Source organism: Sylvia atricapilla, chromosome 1 (assembly GCF_009819655.1).
Source record: "Sylvia atricapilla isolate bSylAtr1 chromosome 1, bSylAtr1.pri, whole genome shotgun sequence".
Lineage (NCBI taxonomy): Eukaryota > Metazoa > Chordata > Aves > Passeriformes > Sylviidae > Sylvia > Sylvia atricapilla.
Window position 1 is genome coordinate 55,578,162 of NC_089140.1, and position 21,604 is coordinate 55,599,765.

General features: G+C 38.7%; 1 protein-coding gene across 1 annotated transcript; it reads right to left on the reverse strand.

The window, feature by feature from the left end:
- Nucleotides 1-13,221: 13,221 nt before the first annotated feature.
- On the reverse strand, nucleotides 13,222-18,248 carry CCDC201 (coiled-coil domain containing 201). The gene is made up of 3 exons (XM_066333851.1): nucleotides 17,915-18,248; nucleotides 14,253-14,821; nucleotides 13,222-13,388 (listed from the first exon to the last, which is right to left on the reverse strand). Exons 1-3 carry the CDS (start codon nucleotides 18,246-18,248, stop codon nucleotides 13,302-13,304), a joined length of 990 nt encoding a protein of 329 aa, XP_066189948.1. The 3' UTR covers nucleotides 13,222-13,301.
- Nucleotides 18,249-21,604: the final 3,356 nt, after the last annotated feature.

The following is a 21,604-nucleotide window of genomic DNA, read 5'->3' on the forward strand; positions in this document are numbered from 1 at the left end:
GCTCGGCCGCCTGGGGAGCAGGAGGCACTTCACATACATTCGGCTTGGCCGGGCCATTTATACAGGGCTTTGCCTGGTATTAATCTTTAACCCTGAGTTAACTATTATCTGAACAGGAGGGCCGGAGAAGCATCGTTTCACTGGCAGTTCAAGTCCTTGGCCACTCTTCCCCCCCCTTTCACTTTCCCCCTTTATCTATTTTCTTTCCTCCAGACATGCAGGAATGCTTTTATTCCCTCACTCCCACCTCTTTGCCCCAACATAGTTAACAAAGAAAAATGTGGTGGGGGCTGGAGACAAAATTGGCAGAAAGGAATAGATGAGTGGGGGCAATCCTGTCCACTTTTGCCTGTCACAAATGTCTCCTGTTCTTGACTTTTCACAAAAATGTAAATGTTCAAAAAACAAGGGGGGGGGGGGGGGGGGGGGGAGGGGGAATCCCAGTGAGACTGAAGCAACGGAATTCATATTTCCACAGCAACAAATGCAACAAACCCTTGTTTAATTTTTGTCATGTGGCTGCAGGTTAGGAGTATACTGACATACCGAAGAGGAGGCCTCAAGGGTAATAAAGCCATCAGGAGCTTGTAACTACTGCACACATGCACGTACGAGTCCTTGCATTAACCTCCGGGAGCAGCTGTGCAGCTGAAGCAGGATCTCCTGTGCCTGGGCTCAGTTTTGCTGCTGCTCCTGAGGTGAGAGGAGAATCGGCCCTTAAAACATGCACTTTCAGGGAAAGACTTTTCTGTCTGTCCTTTTAACCCTCTCCATCTCCTCACGTATCACGTAGGGGAGGTGTAGGTGGGAAATCTTTCCTTTTCTCCTTTGCCTGCAACAGGTTTTACTCCAGTAAGAGAAAAAGTACTTAAACTTCACTGCGCTGTACAATTATTTTATCCTGGTATTCACCGGTATGTACCAAGCTTGAAATAGCACATTCCACTGCGAAGTCATCTAACACAGCATGATTTTTTGTTTAGTTGGTGAGGGTTTTTTACAATAATTTCTCTTCTTTTGTAAATACATCACTTATGTGAAAGAAAGTGAAGCAGAACTGCTGAGAACCATTAATTCACTCTGTTCTCTGATATTGATGCTAAAGGTTTTATTTATAAGGTAGTGAATTTTACCCCTCTATATTCTTAAGTCAGTTCTCAAAAGCATTCTCATTGATCATAGAATTGAAACATTTTCACTTAACTACTTTCTTTTTCTTTTAATTCAGATGGTTTCAGGCAGCTCTATCTAGATACACCAAAATGAGTCGAAACTCATTAGCATTTTTAAGTAGTTTAAAGAAATCTAATTTTACGGATTTTAAAGCAATTCTGTGGACTTCGCATGTCTGACTGGGAGTAAATTTTGGCTGAAGGCTTAGGGCACAACAAATTGCAATTAGATTTTTCAAATTCTTTCCCCCCTTTCATTTCTACTTTTTCTTGTACATCTGTCTTGGAAAACTGTGACTCACCTACCATTCAAAATGAAGTGAAAAATATACAGAAATATGTCTACTTCCTCTCCCAAAAGAAAAGGGCAACAATGTAAAACAAAGTCTCTTTCATGAGCAAACAGGAAAAAGAAATGCAAATGGAAAGTAAACCAAGTTGTAAGATGATAAAGACCCAAAGAATTCATAGGCATTTGTATATACATATACATGTATTCATTCAGTTAACTATTTATGGATTTTGCTTTTTATGAATAGAATTTAGGATCACTGACTGACTGCTTAATCTAAGCTACTTGCATCTGAAATTACTGTTCACCAGCCTTCCACTCTCCTGTCTGCAGTTTTTCTGAGTAAAAAAAACCTGAGGTGAACTGAGAGTAAATAGCTTTTAATGATATATGTAAAATTATTTTTTAAAAATTATTTTTTAACTCATCATTGCCTGTTTTAGGTAACCAGATAAAGGCACATTGCAAGAACAACATGCTTATCTGATGTACAGGCCCACATAACGAAACTCCCATTAGTTTCAAAAAAATCTCATTCTTCCTCTGTACCATTTTGTTCTCAGGTCTTAGGCAAGTTTTTCATTGTTGTCAGGCAGCTGGCAGTATCTGAACTGCTCAGGCAATTCCTAACAACTTGCAGCCTTTTACAAGTCAGATCTTTTCAGTGTACCCTGTAAGATAAACAAAAGATAAATAACACTCCTCCCCACAGATTATAAAACATTTTGAAAATGTTTTTGGTTTGTTTCCTTTATGGTTCCAGGTCCACTTGAAATCGTGGTCCAGCCCTTTTTTCACTTGGTATCTTTTGTTAAATCAAATTGAGGAAACCTAAAAGTCTGCTAAAGCAGACTTTGTGAGATGTTCTTCTGTACAAAAGGCAGACCCATAAAAATCAGTCCCTTCCTATTTAATTTACGTAAGTGTAATGAACATATGTTAGAACCGATTATGATAACTTTGGGCAGTATCAATCAAACAGGCAATGTTTTTGTATAGTCCATAGGACATCAATGAAGGGAAAGTAGTGTATATGTTTATGTAGACTCTGTTTGATCTAATACTACAACTCATCTACCAATCTCCTTCTCTGACCCTGACATTGCTTTAAAGAACACAAACAGATAAGAGTCAGGAGGTTAAAAACATTCATGATGTAAAGTTGTGTTTACTAAAGACTTTTGGTGGTAATTTTTATGTGTAACAAAAGTTGACTCCTAACTTGAACCACTTGACACAAGACACTACATGAATCCCAGTCAAGGGCTACTTCTTCTGCAAGATTTTCCCATTGATTTCTCAATAATTCTTAGTCAATGACCTCACTTTTTGAATTATGAATAAAGTCTGGGATTTCTTAGTTCTTTTTCTTAAAGTCATATGGAGTGGCTGACAGAATGTAAAGTTTTTTATACATTTGGGTACAAGTAATTTTTATCCACTAATTACCAAAAATTCAAGTAACTTGCCAAATAATTTCCTACTGAGACTGCTTATCTGGATATGTTTAAAAAAACCCCAAATAACCAGTGGAATATCCTCATTATCTTTTCTTAGGTAAGAAACTAATTCTGAATTTTAAGCTAAATATCCAAAACCACTATGAGGCACACACCCACACACACATCATACATAAATGGGATCAAGCATATGAAGAGGAGCAGCTATGATAGAAATATAAACTCCCTAGTTTCTTCTATAAATTTATTCCATATTAAAAAAAAAAAAAAAAAAAAAAGCACTTTATTTCAGCTGTGTGGATTATTAGGAATTCCAGCCAATTAATTGTGCTTAGGTTATGGATAAATAATTTGATTCACACATTTGTTGACTGTTGTCACTTTGTAGCAATGACATATAAGCCATTTGGTATTATTTATCTATTCTGATCAGGTAATTATGACTTTCAGAATTAAATTCTGGATGCAGAGAAGCTGAAATTCCAAGTTTTTGTTGCACTAACTTTTGGATGCAGTCTGACTTCTGCTATTTTGCCCCAGCAATTAGTTTGGCTAAAATGTAGGAAATAGCTTATAAATACCTAAAAGTAAATCTTCAGAAACTTTAGTGAGAGGCTGTCTCATGGCAAGCCTAGCCAGGGAAGGCTATGGACTTTCTGCATTAAATCATGGGTCATGAAAAAAGAGAGAAAAAAAGTAATTTATCTCCTTGGTGGCACCCAAAGTGTCTGGGCACTGAGTGAAACACCTTGTTTGCAATGTTATGCATACATAGACCAGGCAGAAAACTGTTTTCTACAAACTCTTGCACTCTTCTGGCAAGAGAGGTTAAAGTCCTTTAGTCATCCTACCATGGGCCGGCTGCTTTCTCAGATTCCCTAGCTGGAGACATAATACAGAAACATTTTGATTTACTGTTGTATGACAAAGCTGAAAGCATGTTGCAGAGTGTGAGTTCCTGTGTGGACTTAATATAAAAAAACCCCTTCTGCTTCACTGCTTTTGCTAGTCAGCATTACTAAACCCAGCATCACTAATACCCAGGTAGGGGTATTTCTGTGACCAGCCATGGAAACAGAGGTTTTTCAGTGCCTACTATGGTGAGCTGTACCTTAGAAGGGACTTTAAAATATGTAAATTACCCCCTTAGCGCTGGCTCCAGGCATCTGAACCAGGATAAGCTGTTTAAATCTCTTTGTATTTTTCAGCTGCTGTGTCTCTCCGGGCCCAGAAACAGAAAAGAGCACCACTAACCATATGATATGCCCTTTACTGCAGTCCCTGAGGGCTGTAAGCACTGATGGAGTGAGTCCCCAGCCTTTGCCACCAGTAGGTTTACTTGCTGAAGTTGTTGCTACCTTATGTCGATAAAGGCAAAGGCAAAAAAAAATTCCCAGGAGATTTTCTTTTAAAGTAATTTAAACATAATAGCACTTTCAAATACATATTCAAGCATCTCATGTGAAGTTTGAGACAGTAATAAAAGACTACCGCTTTCTTTGTCTGAGTCTGTCACATGGGTTAAATGCCAGGATTCACATGAAACTCCCCTTTCTCCCTGAACTAATAAATGGCTTTCCAGGCACAAGCATTACTATATGTAGTAGGGAGAAAAGTAGGCACTGATGGAGAAAAAGGGAGATCCAGACCCAGACCAAGGCTATCATAGTCACAGCCAGTTGCACATCTTAGAGGAAAAGTGCCTGGAGGCAACAGCCAGCAATAATTAATGTATATTAGTTTCTACCTTAACAAGTGCAACAGTGGATATTCTCTTTGAAAGTAGATAGACTAGATATTGAAAGAAACTTACTGCTAACCCAAAACTGGAGGAACTCCTGATGTTTCAAATTCCTGATCTTTTCTTCCAAGGTTTTATGGAGGCTTTTAACCTTTGTGGATAAATTTGGCTTTTAATACTTGAATCTTAAGTGCCATTCTTTCATCTTTTCATAATTTAAAAAATGCTAATAAAAATAGTCATAGGACCCAGACCAGAGTAAGTCAAGAGGTCAGTTTTCTCTGGTCATCTGTCCCATGAAGTAGGAGGCCAAAACTGGGGGACAAACATGCCAGAACAGAGCAAGAGGGTTGTTACTGACAGCAAAGTGATAAATGTTGTCAAAACAAGACAACATATTTCTCGCTATTAATTAAAATTGTTTTTCACATTTAGGCTATTCAATTCATCATCGGTTCTTACAAAAATAAACCAGTTTGCCCAGCTGTTTTTTTCAGGAAATCTGTCCTTGCCTTTTGTCCTGGACATTTCTGATTTCAGCAGGATTATATTGATAATAATTTACTCTTATTATATTGTTGACAGTAATATCAAGACTATTTTTTCCCAGGTTTCAGAGCCTCTACTGTTTCCTCAGAGGTCAAGAGACAGGACTCTGGGACTCCAGTCAGTTCTAGAGAGCCTGAGGCTTGCACAGAGAGCTGCAATCAGGTAAGATGCTGCTGGGAATCAGGTTTGCCTGAGCTTTAGTGTCTGTTAGTGTCGGGTTTCACTCTGGCCAAACGCCAGGCACTCACTAAAGTCACTCACCCTCCCCTGCCACAGCTGGGCAGAGGAGAGAAAAAATTAACGAAGGGTTCATGAGTTGAGATAAGGACCGGGAGAAAACACTCCAAGGGCAAAACAAGCTCAACTTAGAGGAATAAGGTGAATTTATTACTAACAAAATCAGGGGAGGATATTGAGGTGTAAAATAAGCTCTTAAAAACACCTTTTCTTCCCCCAGCCCCTCCCTCCTTCCCACCGACAACACAGGGAGACAGGGGTGGAGGTTTGATCAGTTCATCCTCTGAGATTTTCTTCTGCTGCTCTGGGAGAGGAATCCTTCCCCTGTGAGACTGTGGGGTCCCTCCCACAGGAGACAGTTCTCTGTGAACTTCTCTGGCATGGGTCCATCGTCACAAGCAGCAGTCCTCCCAAAACTGCTGCACTGTGAGTCCCTCCCATGGGCAGACACTCCTCCCAAAACTACTGAGACCTGGGTCACTCTTCCAAGGGGTGCAGTCCTCCAACGACAGCCTGCTCCAGCTTGGAAGCAGAGCCCTCTCTATTCACTGGCTCTTCCACTGGATCACAGACTCCTCCAGGTGTCCACCTGACCTGGCATGGGCACCTCTCGTCCATGAGCTGCAAGTGAATCTCTGCATCCCCCGTGGATACCCACGGGCTGTGGGTGGATCTCTGCATCCCTCGTGAATCCCCATGGGCTCCAGGGGCACAGCTGCTTCACCATGATCATCACCACAGCCTGCAGAGGAATCTTGGCTCCAGCACCTGGAGCATCTCCTCCCCCTCCTTCTCTACTGACCATATTGTTTCCTGCACATGTTCTCACCTCCTCCTCCTCTTCTCTGACTAGAAAAAACCTGTGCCTCACATAGTTTTGATTTTCTTCTTAAATATGTTATCACAGAAGCATTAGCAACCTCTCTAAGAGGCCCAGCTTTGGCCAGCAGCATGTCCATCCTCAGAGCCATCAGGGATTGGCTCTGCTGGACGTGGTGAAAGCTTCCAGCAGCTTCTCACAGAAGCCACCTCTGTGGCCCCCTGCTACCAAAAACCAGGCTGTTAAAAACCAATAAAAGGGGTTAATACAAATTGTTTTTATTATATCAAAATCACACTGGAGATAAGATTGACTGTCGCATGAGTATTTGCCTACCCACTGTATAAATAATCTCTGCCATCAAACACAAAGATCATGCAGAGTTACTGGATTTAAAAAAAATCAATTTAATTAATGTATAATGAAACAAAGCAAAAGGCCAAGATTAGATTGTTAAAGATGAAAGCAGAGTGCTTCTCTTTACAAATAAGATTTGACTACCTTTGGTAAATCATTGTGATTTTGCCTTCTGTAAAAATGTCACATGGAAAAGAATAAAACTTCTGGCGATCCATAGCTTGGTGATGATGGGGCAGTTGTAAAAACTAAGATAGACACAGAGAAGAATTACTAGACATGTCAAAAGCTTTTCTCTTGAGGAATCTGATAAATCAAGCTGTTGTAGAAATGCTTATATGGATAACTATAAAAGGAGGACTTAAATTTTATTTTTGCTGCTGCTGTAATTACAATCAGACTTCTTGACCATGAAATGGTTAACATAACAAAAATAAACAACCCCCTCAGCAGCTCCTTTTTAATGTAATTTTCTACATTTTCATGTAATGTACATATCCCTTATAAGTTGATATTTTTCTCAAAGATATTCATCTGGTGAAAAAACCTGTTTTACAGACTTACTAAGTATATGCAAAAAAGGACACCTTTTAAAAATATCATGCTCAAGACTTATTTTCCTTTAACTCACTGATTTTACATTCTGAGAGACTATATTAGAGCTTATGGTGTCATTAGTCTGCTATAGTGTTTTTGCTTCTCTTATTCTTCTCTTCTCCAAATGTTATCATCATAGACTTAATTTTGCTGGTCTTACACAAGGAATTTGCAGGATACACTGCTGATTTGCATGCTTCCATCACAAACTCTGTGGTATAATTTCCAATTCTACAGTCTTGGTGAACTTTTTCTCAGCTACCCAGAGGTATTCAGAATGCCACATACCACTTCTTTCTCCACTATTCCAGTTCCACCCTTTCTTTCTTCCTTCTAGCACAGTTACAATTATAACATGTGTCCACAGTAGCATATGTGTTGTAAATAAAGTTTTTGATTGCAATTGCAAGCCTTCCATCTAATTGGAATGTCTGGTGGCAAAGCTTCTCGCTGTTGCTGAGCTACGGCTTGTGCAGGTTTTGGGGGTTTGTGTGATTTTTTTCTTCTAGAGGAGTGGCAAATGCTAAAGCATCCATGACCTTCGTATAAATACTGTCATGCAACACCAATTTGATTTAAGTGCATGCTATATGATGCAATGAATTACTTGTGCTCTCTTGGCTGGAAATTTATACTTTGAATACTGGGACTTCTTTGAAACACATTTTACCTAGACATCTTTGAAGTGCTTTTTTTGGATCCAGTTCCTCTCCAAGTAAATTCGTCAGCAATCGTGCACATACTATCTTTCCTATATTTGAATTCACATCAGCTTTCCATACCATAAAATTGAATTGTTCCATTTCTAGGAAGAGAACCTTTCTTTCCCATCTTAGAGGTGTGAGCTATTTCTTTTTCCCTATCATTGCTGGCACCTCCTCTTTAGGAGAAAATGTAAGCTTTAGGATGATGATGATATCTACTTGTAGAAGAAGGTCACTACAAAGGACAAACCTGCAATGACATGAAGAGCTGAAAAAAGACAGTTATGGTACGACATGTAGAACTAGGAAAGGCTAAAAGTATGAAGTAGAGGACAACAAAAGGGACCAAAATGGCAGCAAGAGTGAGAAGCAGAAAAATACGAAGGACATTTTCCCCCTTTCTTCTTTCAATTTCTCCTATAAAAATGAAGAAAAACTGGAGAAATCCTCCACAAACCCACAAAGAAATAAAAAACAAACAAACAAACAAACAAAAAACAACCCACAGATGCAGGACAATGAATGAGAGAACAATCATGCAAGTTCAATCTTATTTTTAATAAAAACTTAGGCGAAGAGGAACTACTTTGATGGATAACACTTAAAAGCACTGACCTCACAGTAAGGCTAGAAACAAGGGTTACTGCCTTGTGAGCTAGGACATTTGGTTTCAGGCTCCTATCTCATGTGAGAAGGGGATTTGAAAGGCAAATCTGTAGTTCCAGAATTTTGTACTGTGGGCTGCTGGAATTGAAATCAGACAGATAGAACTCCTACCTCAGTGCTGTATTCTATGCATCTCCATGCACATGTACCATTTCATGATGGAGGGGTGGGGCTGCTGTAAGTGCTGCAAAACCACATGTATGGGTATACCCAGGAGGCTGGCAACTGTCAAGCTCTACAGGGTTTGCATTCCTATTGGGACTGACTGCACTTTAAGCACCATTTCATTGCATAGGATTATTAGATACCTACATAGTAGTAGAAAGCCTGAGCAAAGTTTGGACAGGGTGAGGGTGAGGAGCTCACATCTGAATCTTAAAGGAGGTGGTAAGATCTGTGCCTAGTTCAAGTTTAAGCAACATTTGAAAATGTTACCCAATCGCTTCAACTGTTCTAAATTTTCTAGGTGCTGCTAGGCTCAGTTTTTGTTCATTTGTTTTTAATAAGTTGGAAATGTTAAGGAGGGAGCTATTTTAATAGGCATGGTGCAATTCATTAACAGATGGAGCTAAGGGAGACTTTTGTGTTTGTATGTCTCATAGAACAAAACACAACCAAGTACAGGTCAGTGACACTGTTGTGTGATTTATTACTCAGGGTTTTGTCTACAGCAGGAATGTAACTGTTGTAACTTAGAGGGGAAGAAAAATCTGTTTTTATTTAAAAGTTTTCCACTTTTCCTCGTTATTCTAAAATTGTTCAGCTGTGATGAGCAAAGGAAGGACCTAGTTTCCATTTGTGTGTTACATAAATCTAAAATATGTTACATAGATATGCTAAACACTTTTCTCTTCAAATGGCCTCATACAGAAGCACAGCAGCTGGGCAGAGTACTCCCAACTCTGTCAACAAGAGTATTATCATTGCTTCAGTGGGAACAAGGCCAAGCTCATAAATCCAGGATGAAGACATTTCTGTCTCTTCCCTCTGTTCTTAGTAATGTTTTTGTTCTTCACCCTCCAACATCATGCTTAGTCACCATCAGCAGGTAGGTTGTGAAATATATATTCAGGGACAAGTGTACTGAAAACAGTTCCATAGGTCAAGGTCACAGCTTCACTCCAAAATGAAAAATACTGCCCTAGAAGAACACTCTCAATGGGAAGGCTGTTCTGAACTTACAGATGTGTCCATGTTGCATTTAAAAGTCAGGACAACACCAAAGCTCAAGAGCATATTGCAGCCCTGATTCACATTCATTCATGCAGAAAAAGGGCTTTTTATTTTACAGAACAGGATGTCTTGGAGACTATCTTCTCATAAGGATCTGGTGTCTGTAACTGCTAACCATTTTCAGCCTCAGCACCCGAAATCCATACTTAAGGTCTGTAAATTAGGAAGACTTCTTTTTTAGAGGCGTTGGATTTTACAGCTCTTTAAGAATTTTTTTGTTGTTGTTGTTGCACTGTGATGATACTATAATATACATTGTTCATAAAGGAACTTGGTGCATGAAGAGAAGCACTAACCAAACAGTAATTTGCCATTGTTGCCATTAGAAGATGAACATTAAACAAGAGTGAAACTGCATACTAGTAGTTCTTCTCCCAAAGTCTATTCCTTTTGTTGTATGACAGAAAACTAGCTGTACTATTTAAGCATAAAAATTTAATTCCATTAGATTTGTGAGTCTACTGGAGAAATGGAAGGAAGATCAAACTCTCTAAACAAAAGAAACACAAGCTGTTTGGTTGTTGGTGTTTTTTAAATTTGTTTTTGCCCTATGGATATTCTTACATGTGAAGTATAATAACAGCAGTATAATTCTGTAAGTGCAATTTGATACATTTAGTTTCACATTTTCCAACATTCTGATTTTATAAAATAGACACAAACCTTTCTTTGGCAAAACCATTCACTAAAATCTGTACAATACAGGCCTGGTTGAAGTCCCTTGGAATTGTTACATGCAATAAACTATTGATACTGTGGTTGTAGAGTGTCAGACGCATGTTAGAAAACTCCTGAAGAACCAGTTGATTGTATTAATATTCTCATTAAATACTCTAAGTAGTTTTATAACTTTTACAAACTCATGAACACCTAAATTATTCCATAACAAATGCTATTTGATATTTTCTATTTATTCTTAAACATTCTAGAGAGGAAATAGAAGTAGTTCCCAAAATCATGAGACCCCTTGGTTTTTTGCATCTGTCTGCCTGATATAGCCTGAAAACTTGGAAAAACTCAAATTAGGTTCCAATGTTCAAATTAGGTAACCAATGTTACCATTTGGTACAATTTGTTTTCCTCCACTGAGGAAAGTCTTTAGGAATCTTTTGGCACCAACTAGTTCAATGAACCTGACAGAGTGAGAGCCTTGCTCCCTGAAAAGCCTTCTCATAATTTACTGTGTTCTGAATTTCAGAAGTTTTGTATTGCACTTGGAATGAAGCCAAAGATACCTTAGACATTAAGTAGCTATATTCGCTGGATTCCTTTTACACTTAACGTTGCTCAAAGCAGGGCCTTAGAAGGAATTTTGCAGCAACTACACCCCTGGCCTCCTAAGGTCTTGGACCACATGACCTTTCCACTTGGTCCAGCATCATGGAGGGCACCAACCTAAGTAGACAAAGGCATTTTGGGGTGTGACAACAGAGTCTGTGTTTTGGCAGAAGACCAGTGTCAGGTATCAGAAGGTATCAGATGGGCAAGAAATCCAGCAGTGAAGAGCAGGCACTAAAGACAACAGACATCTTTGTTTTATAAGGAAGGAAAGCTCTAGAAGCTAGATTGGAGAAGACATTAGATGAAGCCATTTGAAGACCAAGAAACTGGACAGGCAGGAGCCAAGAGTGACTTTGAGAGGCAACAGTGAGAAAGAAAAGCAGAAGCAGTATCAAGACTTCCTGAGACTAGGATGAGAAGCCTGAAGAAGAAACAACTGGAACTGACTATCTGGGAAGGTACAAATAAACAAGAGGCAGAACTGGGTCATTTGGATTAAGTACTGGGTCATGCAGCCAGACTAATCTGTGCTTTTCCCAGAGGTAAAGGAGGTTTTTACGCTAACCTTGCACTTGCCTGATCTTAGTTCAGCCCCTGGCACAAATCACAGATGCTGATGAAATGCCTGCAGGCTCAAGGGGAATAGCAGCACATCTGCAACCATGCCTATTTTATCTCAAAAGCAGCTTGGGATCTACACCAGCCAGGAGGTCTCTGGTTGCCAGAGGAACCTGTGGAGGCCAGACAAGCAGTCCGGGTAACACACACACAAACAAATTCCAGAACATTAACTAAACATGAAACCAAGTGAGCGTGACTTGGCTCATGACCTGAAGGACAGCATCACCCCACTGCCTGGCTACACAGAAAGCCAGGTCTGAGGATAAGCCTGTTCTCCTGAGAAACTCTGAAGAATCTCACTTCAAGAATCATTAGCAAAAACATCCTAATCCTTTTTAAAGCCTGAGAGAGATTGGAAAACCACAACTCCACTCTTACATTTTGGAGTGTAACACAGATGCTATTGATTGGCCTGTCTCATAATTTTGGCATGGGACATACTTCTTCTCTGCCACCTTGGATGTAAATATTACAAGTTACAGTTTGTGGGAAGGAAATACGAAAGTATACTTTGCCTCCATTCTTAACTGGCAGTTTCTTTTAAATGGGACTCTCCTCTTTGGGGTAATTAGTACCCGGAACAGCTGCAAAACCAGCATAAGCCAGGAAAGTGCACATGCTAGAGCCACACTAGTGCAGAAATATGTATATGTAGGTGGTAAATCTGTTCTGGATTCCTGCTGTTGACACTGCACAGATACCTTCGAACTGAAAAACTCTGTCTGTTTAATCTAAAGATTAAATAACAGACATCAGTAGGAACTTACATGAGTATTGTGCTTTTTGCATCAATTCTTGACTGATGCTTCAGAAAGTTCCTTTTAGCTAAATTACTATTTTGACAATACAGCTGTCAGGTAAGACACTCTTCTTGACCTCCATGCAGCAGTCACAGAGAAAAAAACCAAACAAATTCCATACTGCCTCAAAACACACAGCCAAGGAGTAGGTATCTCCAATACAACAGTGAGTTGCATTTACAGTCTAAGGCTGGGACAAACTGATTTTGAACCAAGACTTAAAAATAGGTGATAATTAATTAGTAATTTCTAAAGAATGGCCTCCATGTTTGGTGCCTCTCAGTATTTCCTCATTTCACCAAGTAGAAGCAAAAACATTCCACATTGCATCAGCTTTGATTACTCTGAAGATGAAGAGATTCTCCTTTGGCTAATCAGGATTTCACTCTATGTGGCTACTAGGACTTATTCTAGTGACTTCTTGTTAGGAAAGATCAGTCAGCCCTATAAGACTTGAATGCTACATGAAAGATTAAGGCCAGGAAGAGCTGTGGTAGTATGAGGAGTGATTCTTAAACAGTAAGTTTCTCCTCCCTTCTTTGTTCTAGGCCTTTCATTCATTATAAATTAACATTGACTCTCCTGCTCTTCTTAATTGATACCTGACTTCTCGATTTAAGACGAAAGAATGACAAAATGAACGACAGGAAAAGAACATTTTTTGGAAGGAAAGAGGAAGTCTAACAGGCACTATAATGCAGAGTATGATTTATTGGAACTTGCATGTCCCACATGATGTGTGTGACAGCACTTATTTCACAGGTAGCCCAATCAAGCTTCTTCAATTGTCAGTTCGTGTTTTGTCGCCTCATCAATGTTTATAAGTTGACGAAGCAGCCATTTTCTTTCTTTCTCTCTCTGTTATAGAAGAAAAAATATTTTTAATCAACCTAATCCCTTCAGATACCACCTGCTTTCAAAAACAAACAACCTACACAAAGGACTTAAGACCCAACACAGTTTTGGCTGAAGCTTTCCATTTGTTTTAAGCATAGAAGCTTTTGCTCTCAAAGCTGGCTGGTTTTGAGTTTTCAACACACTCAAGAACAATATGGCATAGAGAAAAAAAACCCCAGACTTTGATGGCTTCACACTGAAATTACAACCTTCAGAGTCTAACTCTGCTACTGTCCTTTCCTTTCTGTGGGCTTTCCACAGGCCCTTGGCAAATAATTAAAATTTCAGAAAATTGAGTTCTTGTGTGCCACAGACAACCAACACCTGCAGAACATCTATTAATCTAAGCTTTCCCCAGGAAACCATACATTAGTCAAAAGGACTGCTCACAAGATCTCATTTGCAATGACCATCATTGTTTTTATAAAGCACTAAAATTTGCATTTAACAGAAAAAAGAGTTTGAGCAGACTTGCTAACATTAAGAAGATTTAGACTTTCAACTACTGATTTCTTCCTATTTAAATATCTTCTAAAAAAAGATATATTTTTAAAAATATATTTTCCCGCTAGCAGACACAATGAGTCATACTGTATCACAAGCTGAAGCAAAAGCTAGTTTGGAAACTTGCATGGCATCCCATCTATGATCAGGAATGGTATCACAGGGTCTACCAGGTTATGACCCAATTAATAAAGAGATGTCCTCTCTGGTAAAGTTATGGAAATATTTTATTAGTAAACTATTCCCACTTTTCTAGGAAGATCTGTATATAGTCAGTATTGGTATATATTCAGCATTGAATAACTAAATTGAAGCCTTTACCTGAAGAATTTTATCCATTTTCTTCTTTCTGGATTTTACTACAGGAGGATCTTTTATCCCTGGTATTCCAGTAACAAGCCATGAATGTCCACTCTTGGGAGTTACTGCAGCATCCACAGATGCTCTGGTGGTAGCTTGACTTTCTGTGTTTGGGACAACCTTGTGAGCAGGCTCTTGAGTTGTTTCATCAGAGGCCAACACAGTGGAAAGCCTCCTTCTAGAAAATACAAGCTGAGAGCTTTGGCTTTTCTCTTTATTTAGTCCTTGCAAATCAAATGCTGTTGAAAGCATTTTCGGGGACATATGAGGGATATATACATCAACACGTGCTAACGATACTTGGGATAATGATCTACATAGATTTGATTTTGGCATTGGAGATCCATAAACTCTCTTTGTGGCATCTTGGTCCTTGGTTGACTGATTTGTCAGATCTGTAAGAGATGGACTTGTTCGTGAAATCATTGAGTCCACTGGGGTGCTGTGTTTCACCATTCTCTTTTTTAGAGATCTTTTAACATTCAGGAAAGAATCATCTTCCTCTGACATCTTGAAGTCAGGTTTGTTGCCTTAAGAAAATAAGAAGATTGTATTACTGTTTACACTATGAGAGATGCAATGCAAGCTGCTTTTTAGCAGCAAGCTGTTAAATCAAATCCAAAGTGTTCCTATTTTCATGTCTATATTCTGTCTTTACATAGAATTTATCCTTTATATAAAGCATTTGTTCAAGCATTTGGAAGAGCCATGTTGAGAACAGAACATGAGAATACAGCTGGTCACACAACCAACACTTACTCCTCTCCCAGCCTTCTGCATGAACAGCTCCAAGTGTGCTAGAATTTTTAAAGACTTTTGATTAACTGCAATATCATGAAGATAGTGTTTTTTCCTTACAATATATAAATAATATACTTCTGAGACTTCAACTGCTAACAGTCTGTATGTAGCTGAAAACTGTTAGATGACAGAGGGACTACCATTGTGTAGCAAAAAATCAAGTGCTCTAAAGAAATGGGCAGAGAATTTCTGGATTTACCAATGATCCCTTAATCAAATTGCCATTTTTTGACCCTTAATTCCTTGAAAGGAGGCTCAAAAACCTCTAATTTCCTCCTATTTATGTGACATTTATCTCGCTTCAGCTGATCCTAATCTTTGATTATAAAAGAATATATGTTCTGTTCAAGTCTATTTTCAACTGAATTTACAATGGCAAGATTGCTTTCGCTAGTAGTATTATTCCTATCCATTTGTAAACCCTGAAAAAAAAAGAAACTCTAGTTCTTACACTAGCTACTTCGTGGGCAGAAAAGCCCAAGATAAAAATATCCAATTTTAGATATATTTAAGATAAATATCTAAATCAGGTGAGCAGTTAAGTACTCCTACTAATTGTTGAGCTCTTAGATTTCATAACGTTGTTCAGATACTTCATGCAGGTTAATTGCCTCATATTCTAACTGGTCATAAATAGGTTGCAACCTTGGAGGGGCAAGGCAACAGGACTACCATGAAGCAGAGCACAAGAAGACAGGGAGATGTATTTGCTGAAGTAAAAGGTATTAGTTCTCCATCCCTTGTCAAGTACCTATGTAGAGCTAAGCTTTCTAGTAGAGTTTCACATCCACCTGTATTTTGAAACCCAAAAATGGCAAGAGAGAGAGAACACTGACTCTTCAATACAGCAGAAGTCAGGTGTTTTAGATTTTGAGTTCCCCCCTGCCCCCCCAGCTTAGAAGGAGGGATGAGTACTCCATAGTAATTTTATTTGAATACCTATGTCTTCTCTCACTTCTTAGCAGTGCTAGCTTGTGTGACACATAGGCAGCACTCAGTCTACAGAGACTGCCTTTTTCCTTTCCTGTTTAGACAGATTGACTTCCTTTAGTCTTCATTATAGAAGTTTACATGATTAAACTTAGAACAGGAATAAGGAGAGTTTCCAGCCACCACTTCTCCCCCAAATTTATTTTCAGCTAAGTATTTTAATGCTTTCCCTTCATTATTAGGTAATCAATTAAGAGCTATTTCTTACTTAACTTAGTTTTTACCAATTTTTTCAACCAAAGCTTTTGTGGCAGACAACAATATTTTTTTTTCACATTTCTGTATGCTTTAGAAAATAAATAGGTACAAGCAACTGGTTTTTCTGCTCTAATACCACTATAGATAAATGAGAGAAGTCTAAAAACAACAGAGAAATATAAGCTATTCAAGAATATCAAAGTGTATCACAGAGAATGCATTTTACAAGGAATTAGACAAAATAGAGCAGGCTTACCAGACCTCCCAGATTCAGTTATGTTATCTTCCTTCCTTCCTTTTTAAAGTAACCTAGCTTCAGCTGATACTTCCCTTCTTATAGACCTGTTCATCCTGGCCATCCTTTGCTGCCGACACTCCCTAATTAACACATTTATTATTTTTGGATGTATCAGCAGTGCTTCTAAATGAATAAATAACTAAATAGAAACCCAGAATTAATTAATCAGGAAAATAGGCAAGCCAACTTATTATCTATGTGCTGTGCTTACTGCTATTTAATCTCTGCTGCTTGCTGCCTGTTTCAATCACAAAAATACTCTAATGGTTAATTGGCTTCACATGGCTTCTTAAGGCACATTAAAGACCTGTTGCAAGATGGATGTATGCTGATGGAGTATATTGCTGTCCTGATTTTATTTTCTCACAGCTTTTCTTGCTTGAAAAATAAATGGCAAATTAATGTTAAATCTGCTATGAAAAAGCTCTTCTTTTAGGAAAAGAGAAAATGAGAATAAACTGAAAAACTGTAAATTTCAATGTGTATTTCATGGTGTTTGCAGCTAACAGCTAATGACAGCATTTTATCTTGAAGCATGTGTTTTCAAACTATGAGCTCTTAGATTAAAATTCCATTGGTTTGAAATGGTATGGTTTAGGTGGAGGACTGTAACTTTTATCAGCTGAAAAGCAGCTGGACTACACCAGTTCCGAATTGGAAGTCAGTTCTGTGGTAGCTGACACTAAACAGATGTTATCACAATGCTGTAGAGCAAGAACAAGTGTGAGGGAGCGTGTGCACAAATAGTGGGATAGCCCCTTTTGACAAAGCATGACCTATGGACTTTTACTGATCAGACAGACCTAATTTCACAGCTTTATGTGGATGACCTGGGGTTGTAGAGTGCATCCAGCACAGACAGAGGGGCAAAAGCACTGATCTCACAGGAATTTGGACTTTTGGTTCCAGGGAGTCTGGGTATTTCAAACCTAATCATAAACCACTCTCCCTTGCCACATTAATAGTTGTACTATGAATAGAGAATTGGAGCTACTAGTTCAATATTTAGAAGTAACAGTCTGTCAGTGTATATGGATAAAGTTGCTAGGCTTAAGTTATGCGCCCCTAAGGAGCTGAAAGAGAGCTTGAGAAATGGAGGCACATTACAATCACATGGATTGCATGAGTAAACATCTTGGAAATAAATAGTCTGTCCAGGATAAGCTATTTATTTCCTAAACTCCCAAGGGAAGTTCCTACAGGAATATTTTGAGAATTAAACAAAAACTATTTTGAGACACTTGTGGCTGGGGAAAAAAATAAAAAAGGTCTCAGTCATTTATAAACATAGACCAATCTTTACCTCATTTTCAATACTTGTAGTTAGTTTTCATACCTTGTGGCTTGGTGAACAAACCCACCAGGTCAGCCATACTGTGCCTCATAGGCCTGGCAAGGCAGTTCTTTATATAGTACAGAGCACAGAGTGATGTCTTGACATGGTGTTGCAATGTTTGTGCTGTACTGTGGCACATAATGTCACCTCTCTCAGCAAGGCAGTGATGCAAACAACGCTGAGCAACATGAACCTGCGTGAGAAGCTTTTTTTGCGGTGCTGAGAAAACTGACATAGTTTTACTGGATCCCTTCAAAACCTCATGGCCTTGCCTCCCAGATGGTGCTTGGCACTCATTGCTGTGCTTGTCCTCACTTTTTGTGTCCTTTTCCATGGTATCTCACAGTCTGCAAGGTCTGTCTGTGGCTGCATCATCTTTATGTCTACCTTCCATGGCCTTTTCTGCAAAACTCCTATAAAACAACCTTCCCCATTTCTAAAAGGCCTTTACTGTCTTTTGTTTTTTTTTTTTTTTTTTTTCCCTAGAGCCTTGCTAAATATTCTAAATATACTAATTAGAAGATTTGCAAATTGTTCTTCTTCTTGCTGTTAATAATGGTTTCTCTTATGTCCTACAGATTCATCTCTTTGTCAAGAAGCAGCAAGGTGTCACAGATAATCGGAAAGACATAAGTGTACAGAGATAAGACAGAAAAGAATCCAATATTAATGTAAGAATCAGAGCTCAGCAGAACATCTGCAGGGATTATATTACCTTAGTCTCAATGTATCTGGTAGCCATGTATATCTGAACAGGAAACACCCAAACTGTCACTTGAGTGACACCTTGAAAGCCTCTTGCATCTTTCAAAAAAATTACACATACTGTGTCCTGCACTCAGACCTATTCATTATGAATAATTCCTTCACTAAATTTACATTCCTTGGAATGATCATCTTTATCCTTAGCATTGTCTGCTTCATATTTTGAGCAATAACTTCAAAGGTTCAGATCCAGTCTTTCAGCCTATATTTACACACAATTCCTCTCATTTGTTGCATAATGCAAGGTGGCACTCAATTCTACCAATGTTATTATGTATCTCCATATATATTACATCAAACTCCCACTGCTTTAGGTTTCTGTCTTGAAAGATTCTTTTGTAGCTCTCATTTTAGGAGATAAGTTAATCTTTCTAAATTTTTTCCAAAAATACAAAACTTACTTAGGTTACTGCATCCCCTTAAATTAAATACTAATTATTAAAATTTTTACTTCCAAAACCAACAAAAGTGGGGAATATAATAACAGCACAGTGTTTTGTTCAAATTTCAGTCCTTCATTCCGGTTCCAATACATAAATTCACTTCAAAGACATGGAATTTTGAGGAGGCTTCATCTGGAAACAGGAAATGCTGGAATTATTTTTCAGTTTACCAAGGAATAATATACATGGAGGGACAAAGAATGGACACCTTTTTCCCTTTGTTTTCTGGTTTGTTTTGAGAGACTGCAATTCTTCATTTCCTGCTCTTTTAATTTCTTCATTTTCTACTCTGAAGATGTTGCCAAACAAGTTCTCCTGAAGGGAACTTGTATTCTGAAGCAATCCTTAGCTCATATGCTTCCCTAACATATTTTCTTGAATTGGATATGCAATTTTAATTCGTGAAATCACAAATTTTGCATAAGTCTCCAGGATAGATGCTCTCCAAGACCTAGGTGCAGCCTTTCCCAGGCAGAACACAAAGAGGCCCTCTCCTTGCTCTTGCAACTAGTCTGATGTTTTTAGGCATAGAAGGTGATTCCACAAAGAAGTATGCAATAAGAAATAGGAGCTGGTAAGTAGAGCTCAGCATTCTACTCTGTCTGATGACATGTTGTGGAATGACCTGTGGTGGAATGACCCTTGTTCAAACCAGTGTAAGGAAGAAAGAAGAGACAGAAGAAGCATGGAAATGGTGGTGACAATCCAAAGGAAAGTCAAAAGAAGAAATTAAGAGAGGGACACAAATGTGAAAATATTTCCCCAAATTTAGACTCTTGTAGAAAGAATGAATTAGCAAAAAGATAGAAGGAGTGGACAAAACAAATGAAAAAATGAAAAATAAAAGAAATTAAATTCTTTCCTGAGTGATTTAGAATACTTGGGCCCAAGTTACAAGTGCTTATGGATGAAACTCCATAAAAATACAAATCTATTTCAAATTTGCATAAACTCTTCTTCCTGTGTTTGAGTTTTGTATATAGGCAAGTCAATCAGGAGTGCTCGAAGAGTGCTGATCAGACTGAGCTCCTTAGCAAAAATGACTGAAACATTTATTTGCTAATGTGAAGTCTAAAATGAGCGGAGATCTTCGTGAACTAACCTCTGCAGAACCTCCTTTGGAATTGGAAAGCATTATGGTACAGTAGGTGAACGGAGGAGTGATTCTGTCCCAGTAAGCTCCTTGGGCAGCCACAGACATTGAAATGGAAACACCAACACATTATGTGGACCTAATCTCTTCAAGTGCATAAAGCTGCACAGAGGAAGCCAGTGGAAGTTTTCAAGAACACCTCAGCACTATTTCCACTTATTTCAGTAAGAATGAGATGTCTGGACACCAGTGAGAATCCTGAGTTTTGTCATAGGGTAAACAGTGGGGACAGGCATTTTATATATGTGTTTGGAAGACACTTAAGAGTATAATAGAAAAGAACAGATTAGAGTGGAAAGGAATAGAATATTTCAGTTGGAAGGGATCTTTAATATTTTTCCAGTCCAACTGCCTGACACTTTAGACTGACCAAAAGCTAAAGGACGTAATTAAGGGTATTTTCTGAATTACTCTTAAACGCTGACAGGCAAAGGGAATCAACCACCTTTCCAGGACACTTTTTCCAGTGTGTGATCACCCTCTTGGTAAAGAAATGCTTCCTAATGTGCTGTCTAAACTTCCCCCAATGAACACTTGGCTTTGAGCCATTTCCCCACTTCCTGGCACTGGGTACCAAGGAAGAGAGATTGGCACCTCTCTCTCCCTTCCCCGCTTCAGGAAGCTGTTGGGGCAGTGAAATCACCCCTCAGCCTCCTTCTCTCCAAACTAGACAAAACCAGTGTCCTCAGCTAGCATGTCTGCCAGTCCCTTCACCAGAAAACCTTTGCTGAAAGCTTCAGAAACCAAGGACAATTACGAGTCCATTGCAGTCTGGTAAACAAACATTTCAGTGCCTGAAAAGCATTATGTACAATCTTGTTCTTCAGCAATTTTAAAGTTTTTGCCTTTTGGAACACCTTCTTCACATGTTATCTATGTTATGGTGAAAGTGGTACCTTTGCAACTGTTGGAGGTTCCCATTTTTCAGTGGGACAATGACTTTTTTCTGGCTAGAGGCAAGATCAATGTCTTTGTCCACAGTGTCCAGGAGCAGACTTATGTATGGCATAATTTTCATTCCAATCTGATCACCACAAAAGGAGCCTGAGAGGAAGGCTTTAGGGAACCCTAGATAAACAGGTGTAGTGATCTAATAACCTCTCAGTAAAAAAAGGCTTTGAACTAGCAATACACTGCATGATGTGTGCTTCAGGTTATACATTTCTTCAGGTTTTGCTTATGGCTGCTATTGCTGCACCTGTCCAGTTGGAAAACAAATCCATTCAAACCACCATCTTGAACTACTTACTGGGATTGATGGCTGATCAGAAGCTCAAACTCTTATTTAAATGTCTAAATTATCTTCCATATGATTAATTTCAATAAGAG